This window comes from Notolepis coatsorum, assembly GCF_963971535.1.
Source record: "Notolepis coatsorum genome assembly, chromosome: 3".
Taxonomy (NCBI): Eukaryota; Metazoa; Chordata; class Actinopteri; order Aulopiformes; family Paralepididae; genus Notolepis; species Notolepis coatsorum.
In genome coordinates this window covers 63,931,447-63,948,476 of record NC_140167.1, presented here as the reverse complement: position 1 = coordinate 63,948,476, position 17,030 = coordinate 63,931,447, and the positions used below count along the sequence as shown (strand labels likewise).

General features: G+C 45.0%; 1 protein-coding gene across 1 annotated transcript in view; it reads left to right on the top strand.

Annotated features, from left to right (window-relative positions):
• crb1 (crumbs cell polarity complex component 1) overlaps positions 1 to 17,030 on the top strand; it is a gene marked incomplete at both ends in the record, with an annotated part of 156,255 nt that overhangs the window by 131,004 nt on the left and 8,221 nt on the right. Inside the window, 2 exons of the mRNA XM_084311229.1 lie at positions 974 to 1,096; positions 1,462 to 1,588. Of these exons, the coding sequence (XP_084167355.1) occupies positions 974 to 1,096; positions 1,462 to 1,588 (250 nt within the window). The remainder of the gene's footprint in view (positions 1 to 973; positions 1,097 to 1,461; positions 1,589 to 17,030) is intronic.

Sequence of the window (17,030 nt, the reverse complement as noted above, 5' to 3'; positions counted from 1 at the left end):
AATATTGTACATACAGTCAGTAATATTGTACATACAGACAGTAATATTGTACATACAGACAGTAATATTGTACATACAGACAGTAATATTGTACATACAGACAGTAATATACAGACAGTAATATTGTACATACAGACAGTAACACTGTACATGCAGACAGTAATATTGTACATACAGACAGTAATATTGTACATACAGACAGTAATATTGTACATACAGACAGTAATATACAGACAGTAATATTGTACATACAGACAGTAACACTGTACATGCAGACAGTAATATTGTACATACAGACAGTAACACTGTACATGCAGACAGTAATATTGTACATACAGACAGTAACACTGTACATGCAGACAGTAATATTGTACATACAGACAGTAATATTGTACATACAGTCAGTAACAATGTACTTCTACCACAATGCACCCGCACTGACCCCAATGATCCGTCTTCTACCACAAACACACTCACTTTCAAACATTTACATACACATAAGAAGACATGCATGCTTACATGTACATATGAGACTGCACACACATTGCGTGCGCTATGCACACACACACTTTAGCCACTGTGGCTAATGGACTCAGAATTGCACCAGCCAAGTTCACTATTTCATTATTCACAGCCAGTGTAGTTTGTACAACAGGGAAGACTGACCAAACACACCTACCAGCCACAGCCAAACGTACCACAAACTGGCTGTCGACACAAGTCTGAAATGCATCTTCAAAGTCAGAAACACACACTCACACACCTGTCCATCTTGACATGTCAGAAACACACACTCACACACCTGTCCATCTTGACATGTCAGAAACACACACTCACACACCTGTCCATCTTGACATGTCAGAAACACACACTCACACACCTGTCCATCTTGACATGTCAGAAACACACACTCACACACCTGTCCATCTTGACATGTCCGGTTCTGATGTTCTGATCTGTTGTGATGCACCAGCCGTTCCAAGCTGCCTGTGTCTGTCTGCGGAGATGAGATCAGGAACTACACCTGTTTCAATGGAGGGAACTGTACCGAGCAAGACCTGTCATGTGACTGTCCACCAGGCTTCATAGGACTCCGGTAACACATCTGTCTGTCTGTCTGTCTGTCTGTCTGTCTGTCTGTCTGTCTGTCTGTCTGTCTGTCTGTCTGTCTGTCTGTCTGTCTGTCTGTCTGTCTGTCTGTCTGTCTTTGTGTGCCTAACTATGTATCCATTTATTCTGCATTTACATTTCGTATTTTTTTTAAAGACTTTCTGATCATGATGTGTAACTAATTTTCCTCTCTCTCTCTCTCTCTCTCTCTCTCTCTCTCTCTCTCTCTCTCTCTCTCTCTCTCTCTCTCTCTCTCTCTCTCTCTGTCTCTCTCTCTCTCTCTCGCTGTGTGTGTGTATTTTCCCCTCCCAATTTCTCTCTTGACTCCGCCCCCTTCTCTCTGCCTATCAGCTGTGAGCAGGAAGTGGACGAGTGCACGTCCAGCCCCTGCCTGAACGGGGGCTACTGCCACAACCTCGTCAACCAGTTTCTGTGCGTGTGCGACATGAGCTTCGCGGGGGACGTGTGTCAGATGGACGTAAGCGACATTTACTTTTACGTGGCCGTGCTGCTGTGGCAGAACCTCTTCCAGCTGCTCTCCTACCTCATCCTCAGGCTGGAACTGGACGACGAGCCCGAGATAGACTGGGGAGGGGGCGACGACGACTGAGAGAGAGAGAGAGAGAGAGAGAGAGAGAGAGAGAGAGAGAGAGAGAGTGTGTTATTGAGGGAGCATTGTGTCACGTGAATCGATGAGAGACGGAGACGGAAAGATCTCTTAATGACCAACGAGCCTTTATTCAACACAAAGATACACCAAACAGGTGTGCACAAGTCATTCACAAGACGAAGAATAACAAACTCATTTAAAGACACTGAGTCAATAGAGCACACCTGAGACACTCCCTCTTTAACACATTGTCTGCCACGCAGTATGCCCATCCGTATGCCCAGTCTGCCAGCGCTGTAACCCTATGGAGATGTTTACCTTCTTTGCAGGGCTATAACTTTTTAAATATTATAGCTATATCGACATTACTATGGCCCATTCAACATCGGGTATCTATCGTTCCGGATGTGGGAACGTTATATTTTTTCATTCATACATTGTCGTGTTAATACCGTCGAGAATATAAGTATGTTTTTAAGGTTTTCTGCTGTAATTCCTAAAACGCGAGTTATAGGCCCTGACGCATATGATAGATTATCGATTGGCGTTTCTTTCCTATACACGCTATATTAAAGAATTCAAATGTATATGATCGGTATACATTATGCTTCATCATGCGTGAAGGAAAGGGGGGGGGGGTCATTTATAATTCCTTGATCGTCAGTAAAGGCTTTATTTAGTATGGGTTGATACGTTGATCAGATGGATTGCCGTGAAATGAATAAACAATCGGGCTGAAAATAACGTTATATACCTCTTACCGTTCGCCGATGAGACTGGAGGAAAAATATTCCAATTATTTGACGTCGATCTGCTAGATCCATTTCCCGTTTGTATGACACAATAAACGCTGAAATCATATTGATTATTGCGTTTCGAAAGCGATCCCATGCACTCAAGTGTGTATCTAGACCCACATTACAAGATATTACTGCCGGAGGAATTTCCTCGATGCACCGAGTGCCACTTCCGGTTTGGCTTGGAGTGTAACTCGCCCGATCATCCACCAGGCGGCGGTATTGAGGCGTTGCAATATCAGACAGGGTCCAGCTGCAGGCTGGATGAATTATGAATGCCATGGCGAATAAATGAAATATTGATCCCAAAAACTAGTTAACTTGTTTCTGGCGCACAATGCATGGCGGGCAATAACGAGTAAACTCGTTTTTGGCGTCCAATGTGTTAATGAGGTGCCCAGGTGTGGCCAGTGCCTCGTTAGCCACTCTGGCATCGGGAGCCCAGTTCATGAGACAAGTTCTCCATTGGCTCGCCCACACATTGGTTTTGTGTGTGTGTGTTTGTGTGTGTGTGTGTGTGTGTGTACCCATCTGTGCGTCTGCCTCTCATTAGGTTTGAATATAATGAGTGTGGGAATGACGGGTGATTTTTTTAGATGGATTCTGAGTTTTCTTGAAGAGTAAGTATCGATTCATATCAGGTTCATATTGATAACGTGATGATCTGTAGGCAGGAGCTGTTTCTGTGCCTTAAAATGACCATTGGCAGCACAATAATCTCCAAAAAGTGCTTGGAATTTACTTGAAGTGCATTGTGAGGCATCGTTAGTGCACTATAAGCATGTTGTAAGTGTTATAATCAAGTGTTATAATCAAATTATAATCAGACAAGAAAATGGGGAATGCATAATAACATTTGAATACATTGTGAATCTGGTGTCACTGTGTTATGAGAATATTTTTCAGAACCTTTATTCATCCAGGGAAGATTGGCTGAGCATGTGTGCAAAGTTGCATACTTTATCTCACACAGAAGCGGCCCAGTACACAGTATTGACACTGTTGGCCACTGAGCAGCTCCACCAGGGCAGTCAAGGGTTAAGTGCCTTGCTCAAGGGAAGAACAAGAGATATTTCTAATTTACTTTACCCATGTTCTCCTGCCAGTCTAGTCTTTCTCTTAGGGACTAACCTTTAGGCTAGTGTGTATTATAGCATTTTATACCATGTTCTGATTATAATGCACTCATAATGTGTTTATAATGTGGCTATGATGCCTTATAATGTCTTATAATGCAGCACTTAAGCCCTTTCAGGCGTATGATCTGGCCATTGAAAGGTATGGAGTTTAATAATTCAGAGAAAGCGTTCAAAAAGAAACATACATATGAAAGGGTTAATTAATGTGTTACCAAGTGCTTCTGTGTTATTTGCAGTAGTTGGAAAAAAACTAGTATCCAACAACAGCTCTCTAGAAAGATATATTGTTAGAGTTTATAGCTACTTGGAAACGGCAGTGTAGCTAGTAGGGGTGGGAACCACCAGAAGTCCCACGATATTATATCATCACGATACTAGAGTCACAATATGATATCATCACGATACTAGTCACAATATGATATTATCACAATACTAGAGTCACAATATGATATCATCACAATACTAGAGTCACGATATGATATTATCACGATACTAGAGTCACAATATGATATTATCACAATACTAGAGTCACAATATGATATTATCACAATACTAGAGTCACAATATGATATCATCACAATACTAGAGTCTCAATATGATATTATCACGATACTAGAGTCACGCTATGATATCACGATACTAGAGTCACAATATGATACTAGAGTCACGATATGATATCATCACGATACTAGAGTCACGATATGATATCACAATACTAGAGTCACAATATGATATTATCACGATACTAGAGTCACAATATGATATTATCACAATACTAGAGTCACAATATGATATTATCACGATACTAGAGTCACAATATGATATTATCACAATACTAGAGTCACAATATGATATTATCACAATACTAGAGTCACAATATGATATCATCACGCTACTAGCGTCTCAATATGATATTATCACGATACTAGAGTCACGATATGATATCACGATACTAGAGTCACAATATGATACTAGAGTCACGATATGATATCATCACGATACTAGAGTCACGATATGATATCATCATGCTACTAGAGTCACAATATGATATTATCACGATACTAGAGTCACGATATGATATCATCGCAATACTAGAGTCACAATATGATATCATCACGGTACTAGAGTCACAATATGATATCACGATACTAGAGTCACGATATGATATTATCACGATACTAGAGTCACTATGATATCATCACGGTACTGGAGTCACTATGCTATCACGATACTAGAGTCACGATATGATATTATCACGATACTAGAGTCACTAGGATATCATCACGGTACTGGAGTCATGATATGATATCATCACGGTACTTGAGTCACTATGATATCATCATGGTACTGGAGTCACGATATGATATCATGACGATACTAGAGTCACAATATATTATCGCAATACTAGAGTAGTCACAGTATTGTAATGTCACGATATTGCGATTTATTACCTTTTTTCAACTGCAAATCATGTCTCCAACGGAAAACATCTGCAATAAAAATATATATAAATCATCTGTTTTCTCTAATAAGGTAACGTTTTCAGTCTGTTCACCTCATTCCAATACTTTTTGTTGCAGTAAAATGGGATTGTCAAGCAAATATAAATGTATTATTATAATTTTTTTATATCGATGCTTAGTGTCACTGTATCGATATAATATCGACACGCAATATATGGCTGTATCAACCCACCCCTAGCAGATAGCTATAGACCACAGATCAACATAGACTATGTACAGATCAAACAGAAACAAACCAACAGTTTTGCGATTGCACAGCATACAAGCATAGTGATTGTGAATTCCAAAAGAGGGTGATATTTCACACTCAGTAATGCACTTTTTGAGTGATGTGAGGAATGTATTTAGAATTACCGTTGTATTGTCTCTTGCTTATGATGTCTTGTCAGCCTTGTGCACTTCTGTCCTTGTGTGAGCTCCCTGCAGATGAGTCAAAGTACTATCTGTGGCAACACTGCTGTAGTTGCAGAGGCAGCCTGCAGGCTCAACATGAGTCATTTCAAAACAGGGAACGTTTCCTCTGCGCAAAGATTGAAGAAAAAGATAAAACATTTTCTGTAGAATCCCGCATGCAGAATGAAATGATTCTCACGTGGGTCTACTTTGCCTTTTGGTGTATGTGTTTGCAATGAGTAGACTCGATTTTGAGTGGTGAGTATGGGTCCGGCGTGGCCAATATTGTTGTTGAACTGCTCTAAAGGTGAGACAGTGTATGTTTTACAGTAAGGGTACATTTAACACCAGCTTGGTGTGTTATACTGTAGAGTCAAATATACACTGTGATCTTTTGTTGTTGATGTCTGCAGTTTATATATCAAGGTGAATTATTACATAACAGCAGTGACCGACTGACTGACTGACTGTCATGTGATATTTTGTACCAGTGGATCTAGAGCAGGGTTCCTCAAACTATGGGTCTGGAACCTAAAAGGGGTCACGAGCCTCTCCGGTTGGTACCTGCATCACAACGAGCTATCTTTATGACCCTCCTGTGTGCCGGGGCGAGAGACTAAACATTTAATTTGGATCCTATTTTATTTCTCACTACCAGCACAAACTACGAGTATCACCCAATACAGACTACTGAGTACTGGTCTGGGATCAGTGCATAGGTAACATTACCATATACACCTCACTATGATCTATATGAGCCAATCTGGTCTCAGAGCAGCACTCCTACATTAAGATGCTCGATAAATACAGACCCTGATCCGAGCCACTACTTTTATTGCATAATATGGGCATAGACCAGAGGTTTGATGTAATTGGAGGACTAACTATTGCAATATCTCAGAAATAATAATAAGTCCACTGGCCATTTTGCCTGTGTGTCGAAACGACAGTGTTTGTAACATAGGTATTTGGACCAGTGTTGTGTCCACTTTGTTTAAACAATGTTCTGAGATATGAGGATTTAAAATGCAGGTTAAGAAACTGCTTAACAAGAAACAGGAAACATACAGTGCTTCCAAAAGTATCTTCATCGGATTGGATGAAAGGATAAAGGTGCTATAGATAATATTTCAATGTTTTAAATACATCCACAGAGCTTTTAGAAAGGTGCGGAATAAAAGTATTGCTTTTCCCCCCAAAAATTATTGATTAATGAATTTATATATATATATATATTTTTTGTGCTGGTCCAAAATGAATGTTGTTGTTGCAGGCATGTTTTTTTTTTAGGTATGTATCCCCTCCCTACTTCCCATTTCCCTATGTGGAATGCACCCGATTGGATAAATGACATGCTGGTGCTTTAGTGCAACATCTAGTGGGTGAATGTTATCTATAGCACCTTTAAATCAGCTGGCCTAGATCCAAGCTGGCCCAATGTTTGCTGGGATAATGCATGTTTCTCCACTAGTGTAGTGCCCATTCAAAACGGCCCAATTTCTTGGGTCCTCAGCAATACACCTGCAATCGACAGACAGAGATTCCTTTTATTTTAGTTAGACTAGTGCATTGTCCGTTCATAGCAGACCGATTGCTTGGCCCCCAGAAGTGCTGCTTGCAGCGTTCTCAAGAACCGCGGTCTGACTGCTTGCAGCATTCTCAAGAACCGTGTTCTGACTGCTTGCAGCGCGTTCTCAAGAACCGTGTTCTGACTGCTTGCAGCGTTCTCAGAAACCGCGGTTTGACTGCTTGCAGCGTTCTCAGAAACCGTGGTTTGTCTGCTTGCAGAGTTCTCCTGAACCACCCATCCGATCGACACTACACTCTTTTGGGTCCTCAGCAATACACATGCCAAGTGTGAAGTCGATCGGATAAATGGTTCTTGAGATATGCGAAGGACAGACAAGACAACAGACAGACAGAGATTCCTTCCTTTATAGTTAGATTAGAGTGACCTAATTATTTGTATAATTTAAATTGTATAGCAATATTCCTCTACAGATCTAGTTCTACTGCCCATACCAGGATTTCCATGGTATCCATCTCCTGTTGGTCTCATACAGTGTCGCTCTGTTTCTCTGTCTTTCATTGTGTGTAGATTCACATTCATCTCTGCTTCTCCATAAAGGGTTATAGATGTACAATACTGTCTATGGCTCTACATCCATTATTTTGTTTGTCTGTTGTTTTGTTGTCATGTCTTTATGTGCGTATGTTCTGTCTTGGTATGAATTCACTGTCTGTCTTTCTCTCTGCTCATCTCTCGTCATCTTTTCAAATAAACGTTTTGCTTTCTTTTCACCCTTGATCTGCTGTCTCTCTGTTTTCTTGCCATCTCTTTTGACTATCTTTACTCTCTCAGTCACCATATACTGTATACAGTTGGTTTCAGATCCAAAATCATCATGTATCTCACTCTGAGGCCAAGATCAATAGCTTGCAGTATAGAGAGTATCTGTCTGCTAGAAATACAGTAACCTAACTATCTGTTACCTATCAACCTGGCTCTGGATTGTAACCAATAATCATCAATTAAATTATTTATCTGAAGACAGAAAGTGTGGTGTACAAAACCACAAGAAAAGCCTCCAGCAGAGAGAGAGTTAATATGCCAGGTCAGAGAGAGAGAGTTAATATGCCAGGTCAGAGGGAGAGAGTTAATATGCCAGGTCAGAGAGAGAGTTAATATGCCAGGTCAGATAAAGAGTTAATATGCCAGGTCAGAGAGAGAGTTCTATTTCATACTGGCTGCCGCTCAGCGTCATCTGCACGCACTTCACTTCGTGCACGAGCACTGAATAAAAAATTCCACAATGTACCTTTACATCCCAACATTCGTCTAGCCACACCCCTATCCGCTTACCTTCATAAGCAAGTGTGTGGTCACCTACTCGCCTCCTTCTTCACTTTCACCACAAGGAAGTGCCTTCGGTAGATCCCACACTTGACAAGGTTGTTAGCTGAAGAAAGTTGAAACGTGTTTACATTTTTTCTTGCTTTTTTCTTCTCTCATATATTTAGAAAGAAAAAAGCTAAGTCATAATGTCTACTTCGGAGGGTCGCGCTCGCAACGCCACTCTTCACCAGCGGTTCTCCATCGCCGCCTCTGTCGTGCGTCTTGGAGCGGGTAGGCGTCCGATGGGTAGTTTGCCTCTCCAAGGAGCTGGTGCACCAGTGCCGTCTCCTGTGCGATGGCCTGGTTCCGGCTCTGGTTCCTCTGCTTCCGGGGAGTCGTCCGCTGTTGGGCGGCCGGCTCCTTTGGTTGCGGGGGATTTGAGACGCAAACTTTTTGCGTCAGCTCGCTCCCGTCGCAAGATGGTGGCTTGCAGACGCGAACGGCCTGGTTTTGGTGAGTTGCTGGAGCCGGATGAGGATGCGTCGGTCTCTACATGCCCGATGGAGACAGAGGACTACATGATAGAGGCGGACGGGTTCTTGTTTGAAGGCCCGGTGGAGACATGTCCCCTGCCTGTCCAGGTAACACTGGAGGGGGGTGAGATGTCTCCTTGGGGTTCCTCGTCCGCAGATGTTGGGTTAGAACCTCCGACTCGGCGGCGGGATGCCCTGCTATCAGCCACATCAGAATGTGGCTCCTTAACCAGTAGTCTGCTGTATGTGAGGGACGCGGGCTCGGAGGAGGAAAGTATGCAGGGGGAACTGCATGCTTTGTTCCCCGAGCTCATGGCGGCGGCGGCAGTCGCAAACGGCGTGCCGCTACCGCAGCCACTGCCTGTTCCTGTCCCTGACGATCTCATAGGTCATCTATGGCAACGTCGCCCGGTGAGAGGGGTGGACGTTGTCTACCCATTTTTCCCCTCAATGGCGGCCTACGTTCGTCAGGGCCAGGTGGTCTCCCACATCATGGGCCTTACTCCCGCCTACGTGCAAGTCACGCGGGTGGCGGGTTTGGTAGACGGCATGAAGGAGGGCGTGCCACGGCTTGATAGGCCGATGGCGGCGCTCCTTTGTCCTGAGGTGGTGTGGGAGCCGTTACGGAAGCCGGTTCCCCAAGGGAAATCGGCGAGGCGGTTGGCATTTTGGAGCGACCAGTAATTTATCTCCGGAACACAATCTCCAGCTGCCACTTCTAACATCGCGCAGCTGGCGAGATTCATGTTCGGGATATTGACGGGCGGCACGGAGCTGACTGATTTACAGCATGATCAGCTCGCCCAGTCGGCAGGAGCCATCCTGCATCTGATTCAGCCGCAGGCTATAGCCGCTGGGAAAGTGCGCGCCCTGGCCACTCTGATCCAGCGCCACCTTTGGCTGGAGCAGGTGCGTGTGCCGGAGAAGAAGAGGACTCCCCTTCTGACGGCACCCCTCTCCGAGGCTGGACTATTCGGGTCGGCACTGCAGCTGATGACCTCAACCTGCAGGGAGATGCAGGAGGAGCGCTCCGTGCTCCAGCCTCATTTCCCCCCGCCCGATGTTGCCGGTGGAGTCAGACGGCCGCCGCGTCGTCGAGGTTCCTCCGCCGTGGCCGCCGCTGCTACCACCGCCACTGCTGAACCTTCAGCGAAGAAGGCCAGGAGGAGAGAGGGCGCCTCCGCCACTGCCATCTATGCCCGGAGGTGACGGTAGGGATCGTCGAGACCAGCCGCCGATCGTTTACCGTCCCTCCGGGGCTCCACGGGGTGGGAAGCCCCGAGCGGCTCGTGGCAGGCGTCGCTAAAATTTCAGTTGACTTTTTCCCTCTGTGGTCCCCCCCTGTTCCCTTCCCGGCCCCTCTATGATTTTTGTTGGAAAATAAAGAGTCCCCCCTAAAGGGGGACTGTATTTTTTGTTAACAAACTGGGTGTTTATTCACCAAACATATGATGGGGATGCAACGTGTGAATCTTTCGCTAGTATGGGTTGATAGGAGGGCTAGACGTTACTTCATGTTAGAGCTTAAGCAAGGCCTGCAGCCTACACTCGGTTGAAAAAGGTTTTTTTCTGCCTCTACCTGAATCTCCACATAAAGGTAGAGGTTAGTTGTGTGCTCTGTTGCTTAAACAGTGATATTGAGCTGCAACACTATTGTGTTGGTTTGCAGTAATGCTCGTATAAAAACGTACTGCGGCTCAGCCGCTCTCTCTCGCTGTCAGTTTTTCTGTGTCTTACAACATGGATACGGGTGTCGGGTTCACACACACACACAACTTGGTCTCGCTATAAACCCTGTTCACAGATGTGTCTGTGGTTAGCGTGCATTGAATTAGCTTGCGCTATTCATTAGCATTGGTACTGAAGGTATCATATGGCTATTGTTGTTGTCGTATGCAAGGGTTGGGCTTGTGAGGGGGTACCGGATAAACCCCTCCTTCCCTCTTCTGATTGGTCAGGGGGTTTATTGGACTCTCTTTTCATTCGGTCAGGGCCAAGCTGTTAGGCGGCTTGGCAAGGAGGGGGGGGGGGGAGGGTTTCCCAGACTCCGCACCTATCACAGGCGATTGAGTCTTGGGTTTCCCCCGTCATAGCAAACGTCACTAGGCACGTTTCTATTGGACGACGGCTTCCGTGAGTTTAGACCCGTATGTAGGGTCTGTTGTTGTCAAGTTGTCGGGGCAGAACGTAGGGACTTACTGTTCTACTACGCTCGATATACGTGTAACTTGAGTCGGTTGGTCACATGACTCAATGTTACCGTGACTTTTCAATCTATGGCTCACGTGGGAAGTCTCGCTGAGGAGTTCCGTCTCTCCTCTGTGGTGAGGGTGGCGGGATGTAAAAATTTAAACAATTTTTACCCTCGGCTGCGTCACGTGGGATTCATGTCAGTCGGTGTTTCTTTCTTTTTTAATAAAAAAGAGTGGAGAATATGAAGCACGACAACCTTCTTGTCGTTCTCCCAGGCGCCTTGAAGGATCAATGTGGGGTCTGGTTAGACTGTCCATTGATGTGTTTTGGGTCCCGACGCATACATAGTGCTGGCTCTGGGTGTTTCTGTTAAGAATCATGCAGGAGGCTAGTACGCCTTGGTTGCTTGTTATTAAAACAGCGTTTTTATAGGGCAACTGGGATGGGGGATTTTTTCCTCTTCCGAGAGCCTTTTACTGGGTCTCGACGGATTCTCGTTCATATCTGGGGGATGTTAACGGAATAGATCGGAACATAGGTAGAGGGGTCTCACGCCCTTGGGGGTGGGCCACTGAGCGCGGTATGAATAGGACCGTCTGGGTGGCGCCCTCTTTTCATGTTTTGGATCAACACGCATTCCTGCCCCCTCACCTGGAGTGGGCATGTCGGCGTGGTTAGGGCACGGGACTGGTTCTGGTCACGCTGGTCCAGGTCAGTTAACCCGTTGTCCGCCGGGGATGCAGATCTGCTGTTCTGGTACCCTGAGGGACTTGTGCTTTTTTCAGGGGGAAAAATGCCGGGTCGGCCCGGGTGTCATGGGGTTAGGCGTTATGGAGACCCTTTGTTGGGTACATGTTGTACCTGGCACTATTGTAAGGGGCTGGTTCTCCTTTCTTTCGCTCCTCTCTCACGCATGGCGAAGAGGGGGCTGTTGGGGTGGTCTTCTGGACCTCCTCTGGTAACCCTGTGTACTTCCCGAGCCGCCGGGCCCGGTCCGAAGTAATGTTTCGTTGAAACCGTAGGCCTGGGATAACCCTTTTTTCTTGAGGGGTTATAGGAACAACCACCGTATGTGGTACCTAGAGGGTGGTTGATTCCCTGGTGTGTTGGACCAGAGTCAACTCCCGGGTTACCCGGTTGAGTGTGCCCCTGCACGTTCATGACGTCTGACAATCGTGTCAGCCTTCTCTGCCTCGACCCCTCTGGGTGGGTTTTTTTTGATGGAGGCTTTGTCATGGTGCGCAACAATGCCAGCATACGCCCCTTCCGCCGGGGGGGCTGTTTTCAGTTGACCCCTTTGGCGCCTGTCTCGTCCGCAGTGCTCCAGGCTCGGGTCTACAGCCTGCTGCCTGGTTTCCCCGGTGCGCTGCCTGCTTCCGTTGGTTAACCTTTTTGAGTGCTTTACGGCCATGCTGACTGCCTGTGTTGCAGGGTCAGTGTGCCAGGCGGTGTACTATTGGGGGGAAAGGGCCCACTCTTGGAGGGGCCCTATCCGAATATGCTGGCGATGTGGGGGGCGGTGTCACTAAGTGACCGCCTGGTGGGGTCTTGATGCCTGGCGTCATTGACCTCTCTGGGCCCCCCTTTTTCCAGGGGATCCAGTCCCTTCAGTGGGTCTGGGTCTTCCTTCGCGCTCCGCTGCTACGGCCTTGCCACGGGGTTGAGTTTGCTCTTGACTCCATGATTTTGGGGGCAGTAACGAGGGTTGTTCCTTCCGTTCGTTCCCTGGTGGCATACGGGTTGTGCGTGTGCGTAGTCGTGGGGTCAAGCCACGATCTGCTCACCCTGTGCGTTGAGTTGCTTGAGTTCCTCTTCGCACGGTCGGATCCGTCTCCCTCCCGTCCTCCAATAGGGAGGGTATCCTCCATTAGGGAGGGTCGGGGGGCTCGGTCCTCCCCGGTCTGATGGTTGTGGGGGGCCTCAGTGGGGTACATTTGTCGAGCTTCAGGCTCCCGCTCAGCTCCTGTAGTGCAGATGACGCTGAGCGGCAGCCAGTATGAAATAGAACGTAAGGTTATGTATATAACCAAGTTCTATGAATACTGGTGACGCTCAGCGTCAGGACGCCACTGCGGCCCTTGATCTCGCCTTGTGGTGAAAGTTTGGGAAGGAGGAGAGTAGGTGACCACACACCTGCTTATGAAGGTAAGCGGATAGGGGTGTGGCCAGACGAATGTTGGGATGTAAAGGTACATTGTGGAATTTATTATTCAGTGCTCGTGCACGAAGTGAAGTGCGTGCAGATGATGCTGAGCGTCACCAGTATTCATAGAACTTGGTTATATACATAACCTTACATTAATAAGCCAGGTCAGAGAAAGAGAGTTAATATGCCAGGTCAGAGAGAGAATCAATAAACCAAGTCAGAGAGAGAGTTAATATGCCAGGTCAGAGAGAGAGTTAATATGTCAGGTCAGAGAGAGAACCAATAAACCAAGTCAGAGAGAGAGTTAATATGCCAGGTCAGAGAAAGAGTTAATATGTCAGGTCAGAGAGAGAGTTAATATGCCAGGTCAGATAGAGTTAATATGCCAGGTCAGAGAGAGAGTTAATATGCCAGGTCAGAGAGAGAGAGTTAATATGCCAGGTCAGAGAGAGAGTTAATATGCCAGGTCAGAGAGAGAGAGTTAATATGCCAGGTCAGAGAGAGAGTTAATATGCCAGGTCAGAGAGAGAGTTAATATGCCAGGTCAGAGAGAGAGTTAATATGCCAGGTCAGAGAGAGTTAATATGCCAGGTCAGAGAGAGAGAGTTAATATGCCAGGTCAGAGAGAGTTAATATGTCAGGCCAGAGAGAGAGAGTTAATATGCCAGGCCAGAGAGAGAGAGTTAATATGCCAGGCCAGAGAGAGAGTTAATATGCCAGGTCAGAGAGAGTTAATATGTCAGGTCAGAGAGAGAGAGTTAATATGTCAGGTCAGAGAGAGAGTTAATATGTCAGGCCAGAGAGAGAGTTAATATGCCAGGTCAGAGAGAGAGTTAATATGTCAGGCCAGAGAAAGAGAGTTAATATGCCAGGCCAGAGAGAGAGTTAATATGCCAGGTCAGAGAGAGTTAATATGCCAGGTCATAGAGAGAGTTAATATGCCAGGTCAGAGAGAGTTAATATGTCAGGTCAGAGAGAGAGTTAATATGCCAGGCCAGAGAGAGTTAATATGCCAGGTCAGAGAGAGAGTTAATATGCCAGGTTAGAGAGAGAGTTAATATGCCAGGTCAGAGAGAGTTAATATGCCAGGTCAGAGAGAGAGTTAATATGCCAGGTCAGAGAGAGAGTTAATATGTCAGGTCAGAGAGAGAGTTAATATGCCAGGTCAGATAAAGAGTTAATATGTCAGGCCAGAGAGAGTTAATATGCCAGGTCAGAGAGAGAGTTAATATGCCAGGTCAGAGAGAGAGTTAATATGTCAGGTCAGAGAGAGAGTTAATATGCCAGGTCAGATAAAGAGTTAATATGTCAGGCCAGAGAGAGTTAATATGCCAGGTCAGAGAGAGAGTTAATATGCCAGGTCAGAGAGAGAGTTAATATGCCAGGCCAGAGAGAGAGTTAATATGCCAGGTCAGAGAGAGAGTTAATATGCCAGGTCAGAGAGAGTTAATATGCCAGGTCAGAGAGAGAGTTAATATGCCAGGTCAGAGAGAGTTAATATGTCAGGTCAGAGAGAGAGTTAATATGCCAGGTCAGAGAGAGTTAATATGTCAGGTCAGAGAGAGAGTTAATATGCCAGGTCAGAGAGAGTTAATATGCCAGGTCAGAGAGAGAGTTAATATGCCAGGTCAGAGAGAGAGTTAATATGCCAGGCAGGGTTTCCGTTAGATTTTTTTTTTGCCGGCCTCAGTGTCCGGTAGATTTCAATCTACCGGTCAAATGAGAGAAATTCCGGTCAGAGTTTATTGAGCTTAAAAACAATTGATAGGCAAAAGAATGACAACAAAACAAAAGAATGACATCATCAAGGCATGTAGATTTATAATATTTTTACTTAAAACTAGGCTACTTTTGCGTATAAAGTCATTATATTCCAAATAAAATAAGTCCAGAGACTCGTGCTGCTGCCGACTTTAAATCAAATAGGTGTCTGTGGGCAGTCGCCCGACATTAATAAACAACAGTCTGTTATAATCACATTTTTATGAGCTAACGAATTCCGTTATATTGGACATTTGTATTAATTATATCAAGCGAAGAACTGAGAAATTTGACAGAGAGAGACGGCAACATTATCGTGGGTTTGCGTGACGACTCTCTCTCTCTCCACCTCCCAATGACTTATTTGCGAGAGTATGTCGATGCAGAGCAGCAGATTCAGCTGTTATTGGCTCTTTTCTGGGGACCGCACAGCAGCGCCCCCCACCCAACATTGAATTGAAAATGGCTGAATTGGAGTACTGCTGGAGTACTGCATTGTGCTGCTGCTGCTCCGGCTCTGCAGCTTCACAAAAGTTCGCACACCCAGCACTAAGCTCTCGCTGACAACGTCGTTGTCATTATTAGAAGCAACGATGAAACAAATGTAATGATTGTTTCGTTCATCGCATAGGCTATTTAATTTTAGCCTATTTTAATACAATTCAAATAATCAAATTGTGCTTAGACTCAGGGAATTATTTTCACCAGACATTAAGACCGGAGAGATTAAATATGTCGGACTTCAACAGATTTTGCCGGTCAAATACCGGTAATTACCGGCTAACGGAAACGCTGATGCCAGGTCAGAGAGAGAGTTAATATGCCAGGTCAGAGAGAGAGTTAATATGCCAGGTCAGAGAGAGTTAATATGCCAGGCCAGAGAGAGTTAATATGCCAGGTCAGAGAGAGAGTTAATATGCCAGGTCAGAGAGAGAGTTAATATGCCAGGTCAGAGAGAGAGTGTGATAGCCACGAGACATGCCTCTTATACACCTGGGCCACCCAGCCTAAAGAAACAGCAACACAGAGTAGGGAGGGCCATCACACCATAACGCAGCAGTGAGACCTTGTATGCAGGGGTGTAGTGGAGGGTGAACCCACCTCAGTTACCCTCCTTATAAAGCTCATGATTAAATAAATATTTATGTTTCAAACCCATCTTTCAGTTTAACAGTACATCACTATGTGTTTATCAATACAGCCAATATCCATGCGTTAGAGTTCATGAATTTACATGTGTGCTGAATACTACTAACAGAAATATGATGTGAAATATCACTTTACATGTAACTCTTTCAGGTGTGTTTTTTTTTTTAATGATTTCTCATAATTTGGAAGTGGAATTCCATAACTCTGCCAATTGCCCATTGGTACGTCATCATTAGAATCTTTAGTTGACAAAGTTCCATCTCACATACTTCGTAACACCTGAGAGATTTGAAGAGGCTTCTTGATGTCTTGAATGTTTGTCTGTTACTTTTATAATTTGCCTGTGCAACAACAGAATAGTGAGGTGTAGTTTGACGTCACTGGTTGTTCCATCCATATAGGGATTTATCATTGGGAAAATGGATTATCGGCTATTGTAACAATTCTGCCGCATGGAAATTGAAAAGCTTTCCATTTTTGCACAAAATGAGTTCCCTTCTATCAATAACATTATTGTTTATTGTTGAAATAAAATTTGGCGATTTTTTTAAATGATTAATTGCGAATATTTTCATGTTGAGCTATAGATTGTGGATGAATAAGCACAGAAAGGTACACCATGCAAATGTTAATGCTTTATTTGTTTTAAATTAGACGATTTAGAAATGGGCAATGGGGAAATACATTGCATTGGACAGAGGGTGGAACACGAAAAACGGCAATGACGTAACCACTACACCTCCCTATAGCTATAATACATTTTTCATCACACAATCCAATGCGTACCCTAAGCAGTACCCTCAGCCAGGTCAGAGAGCCAGCCACACACTTACCTTGTCT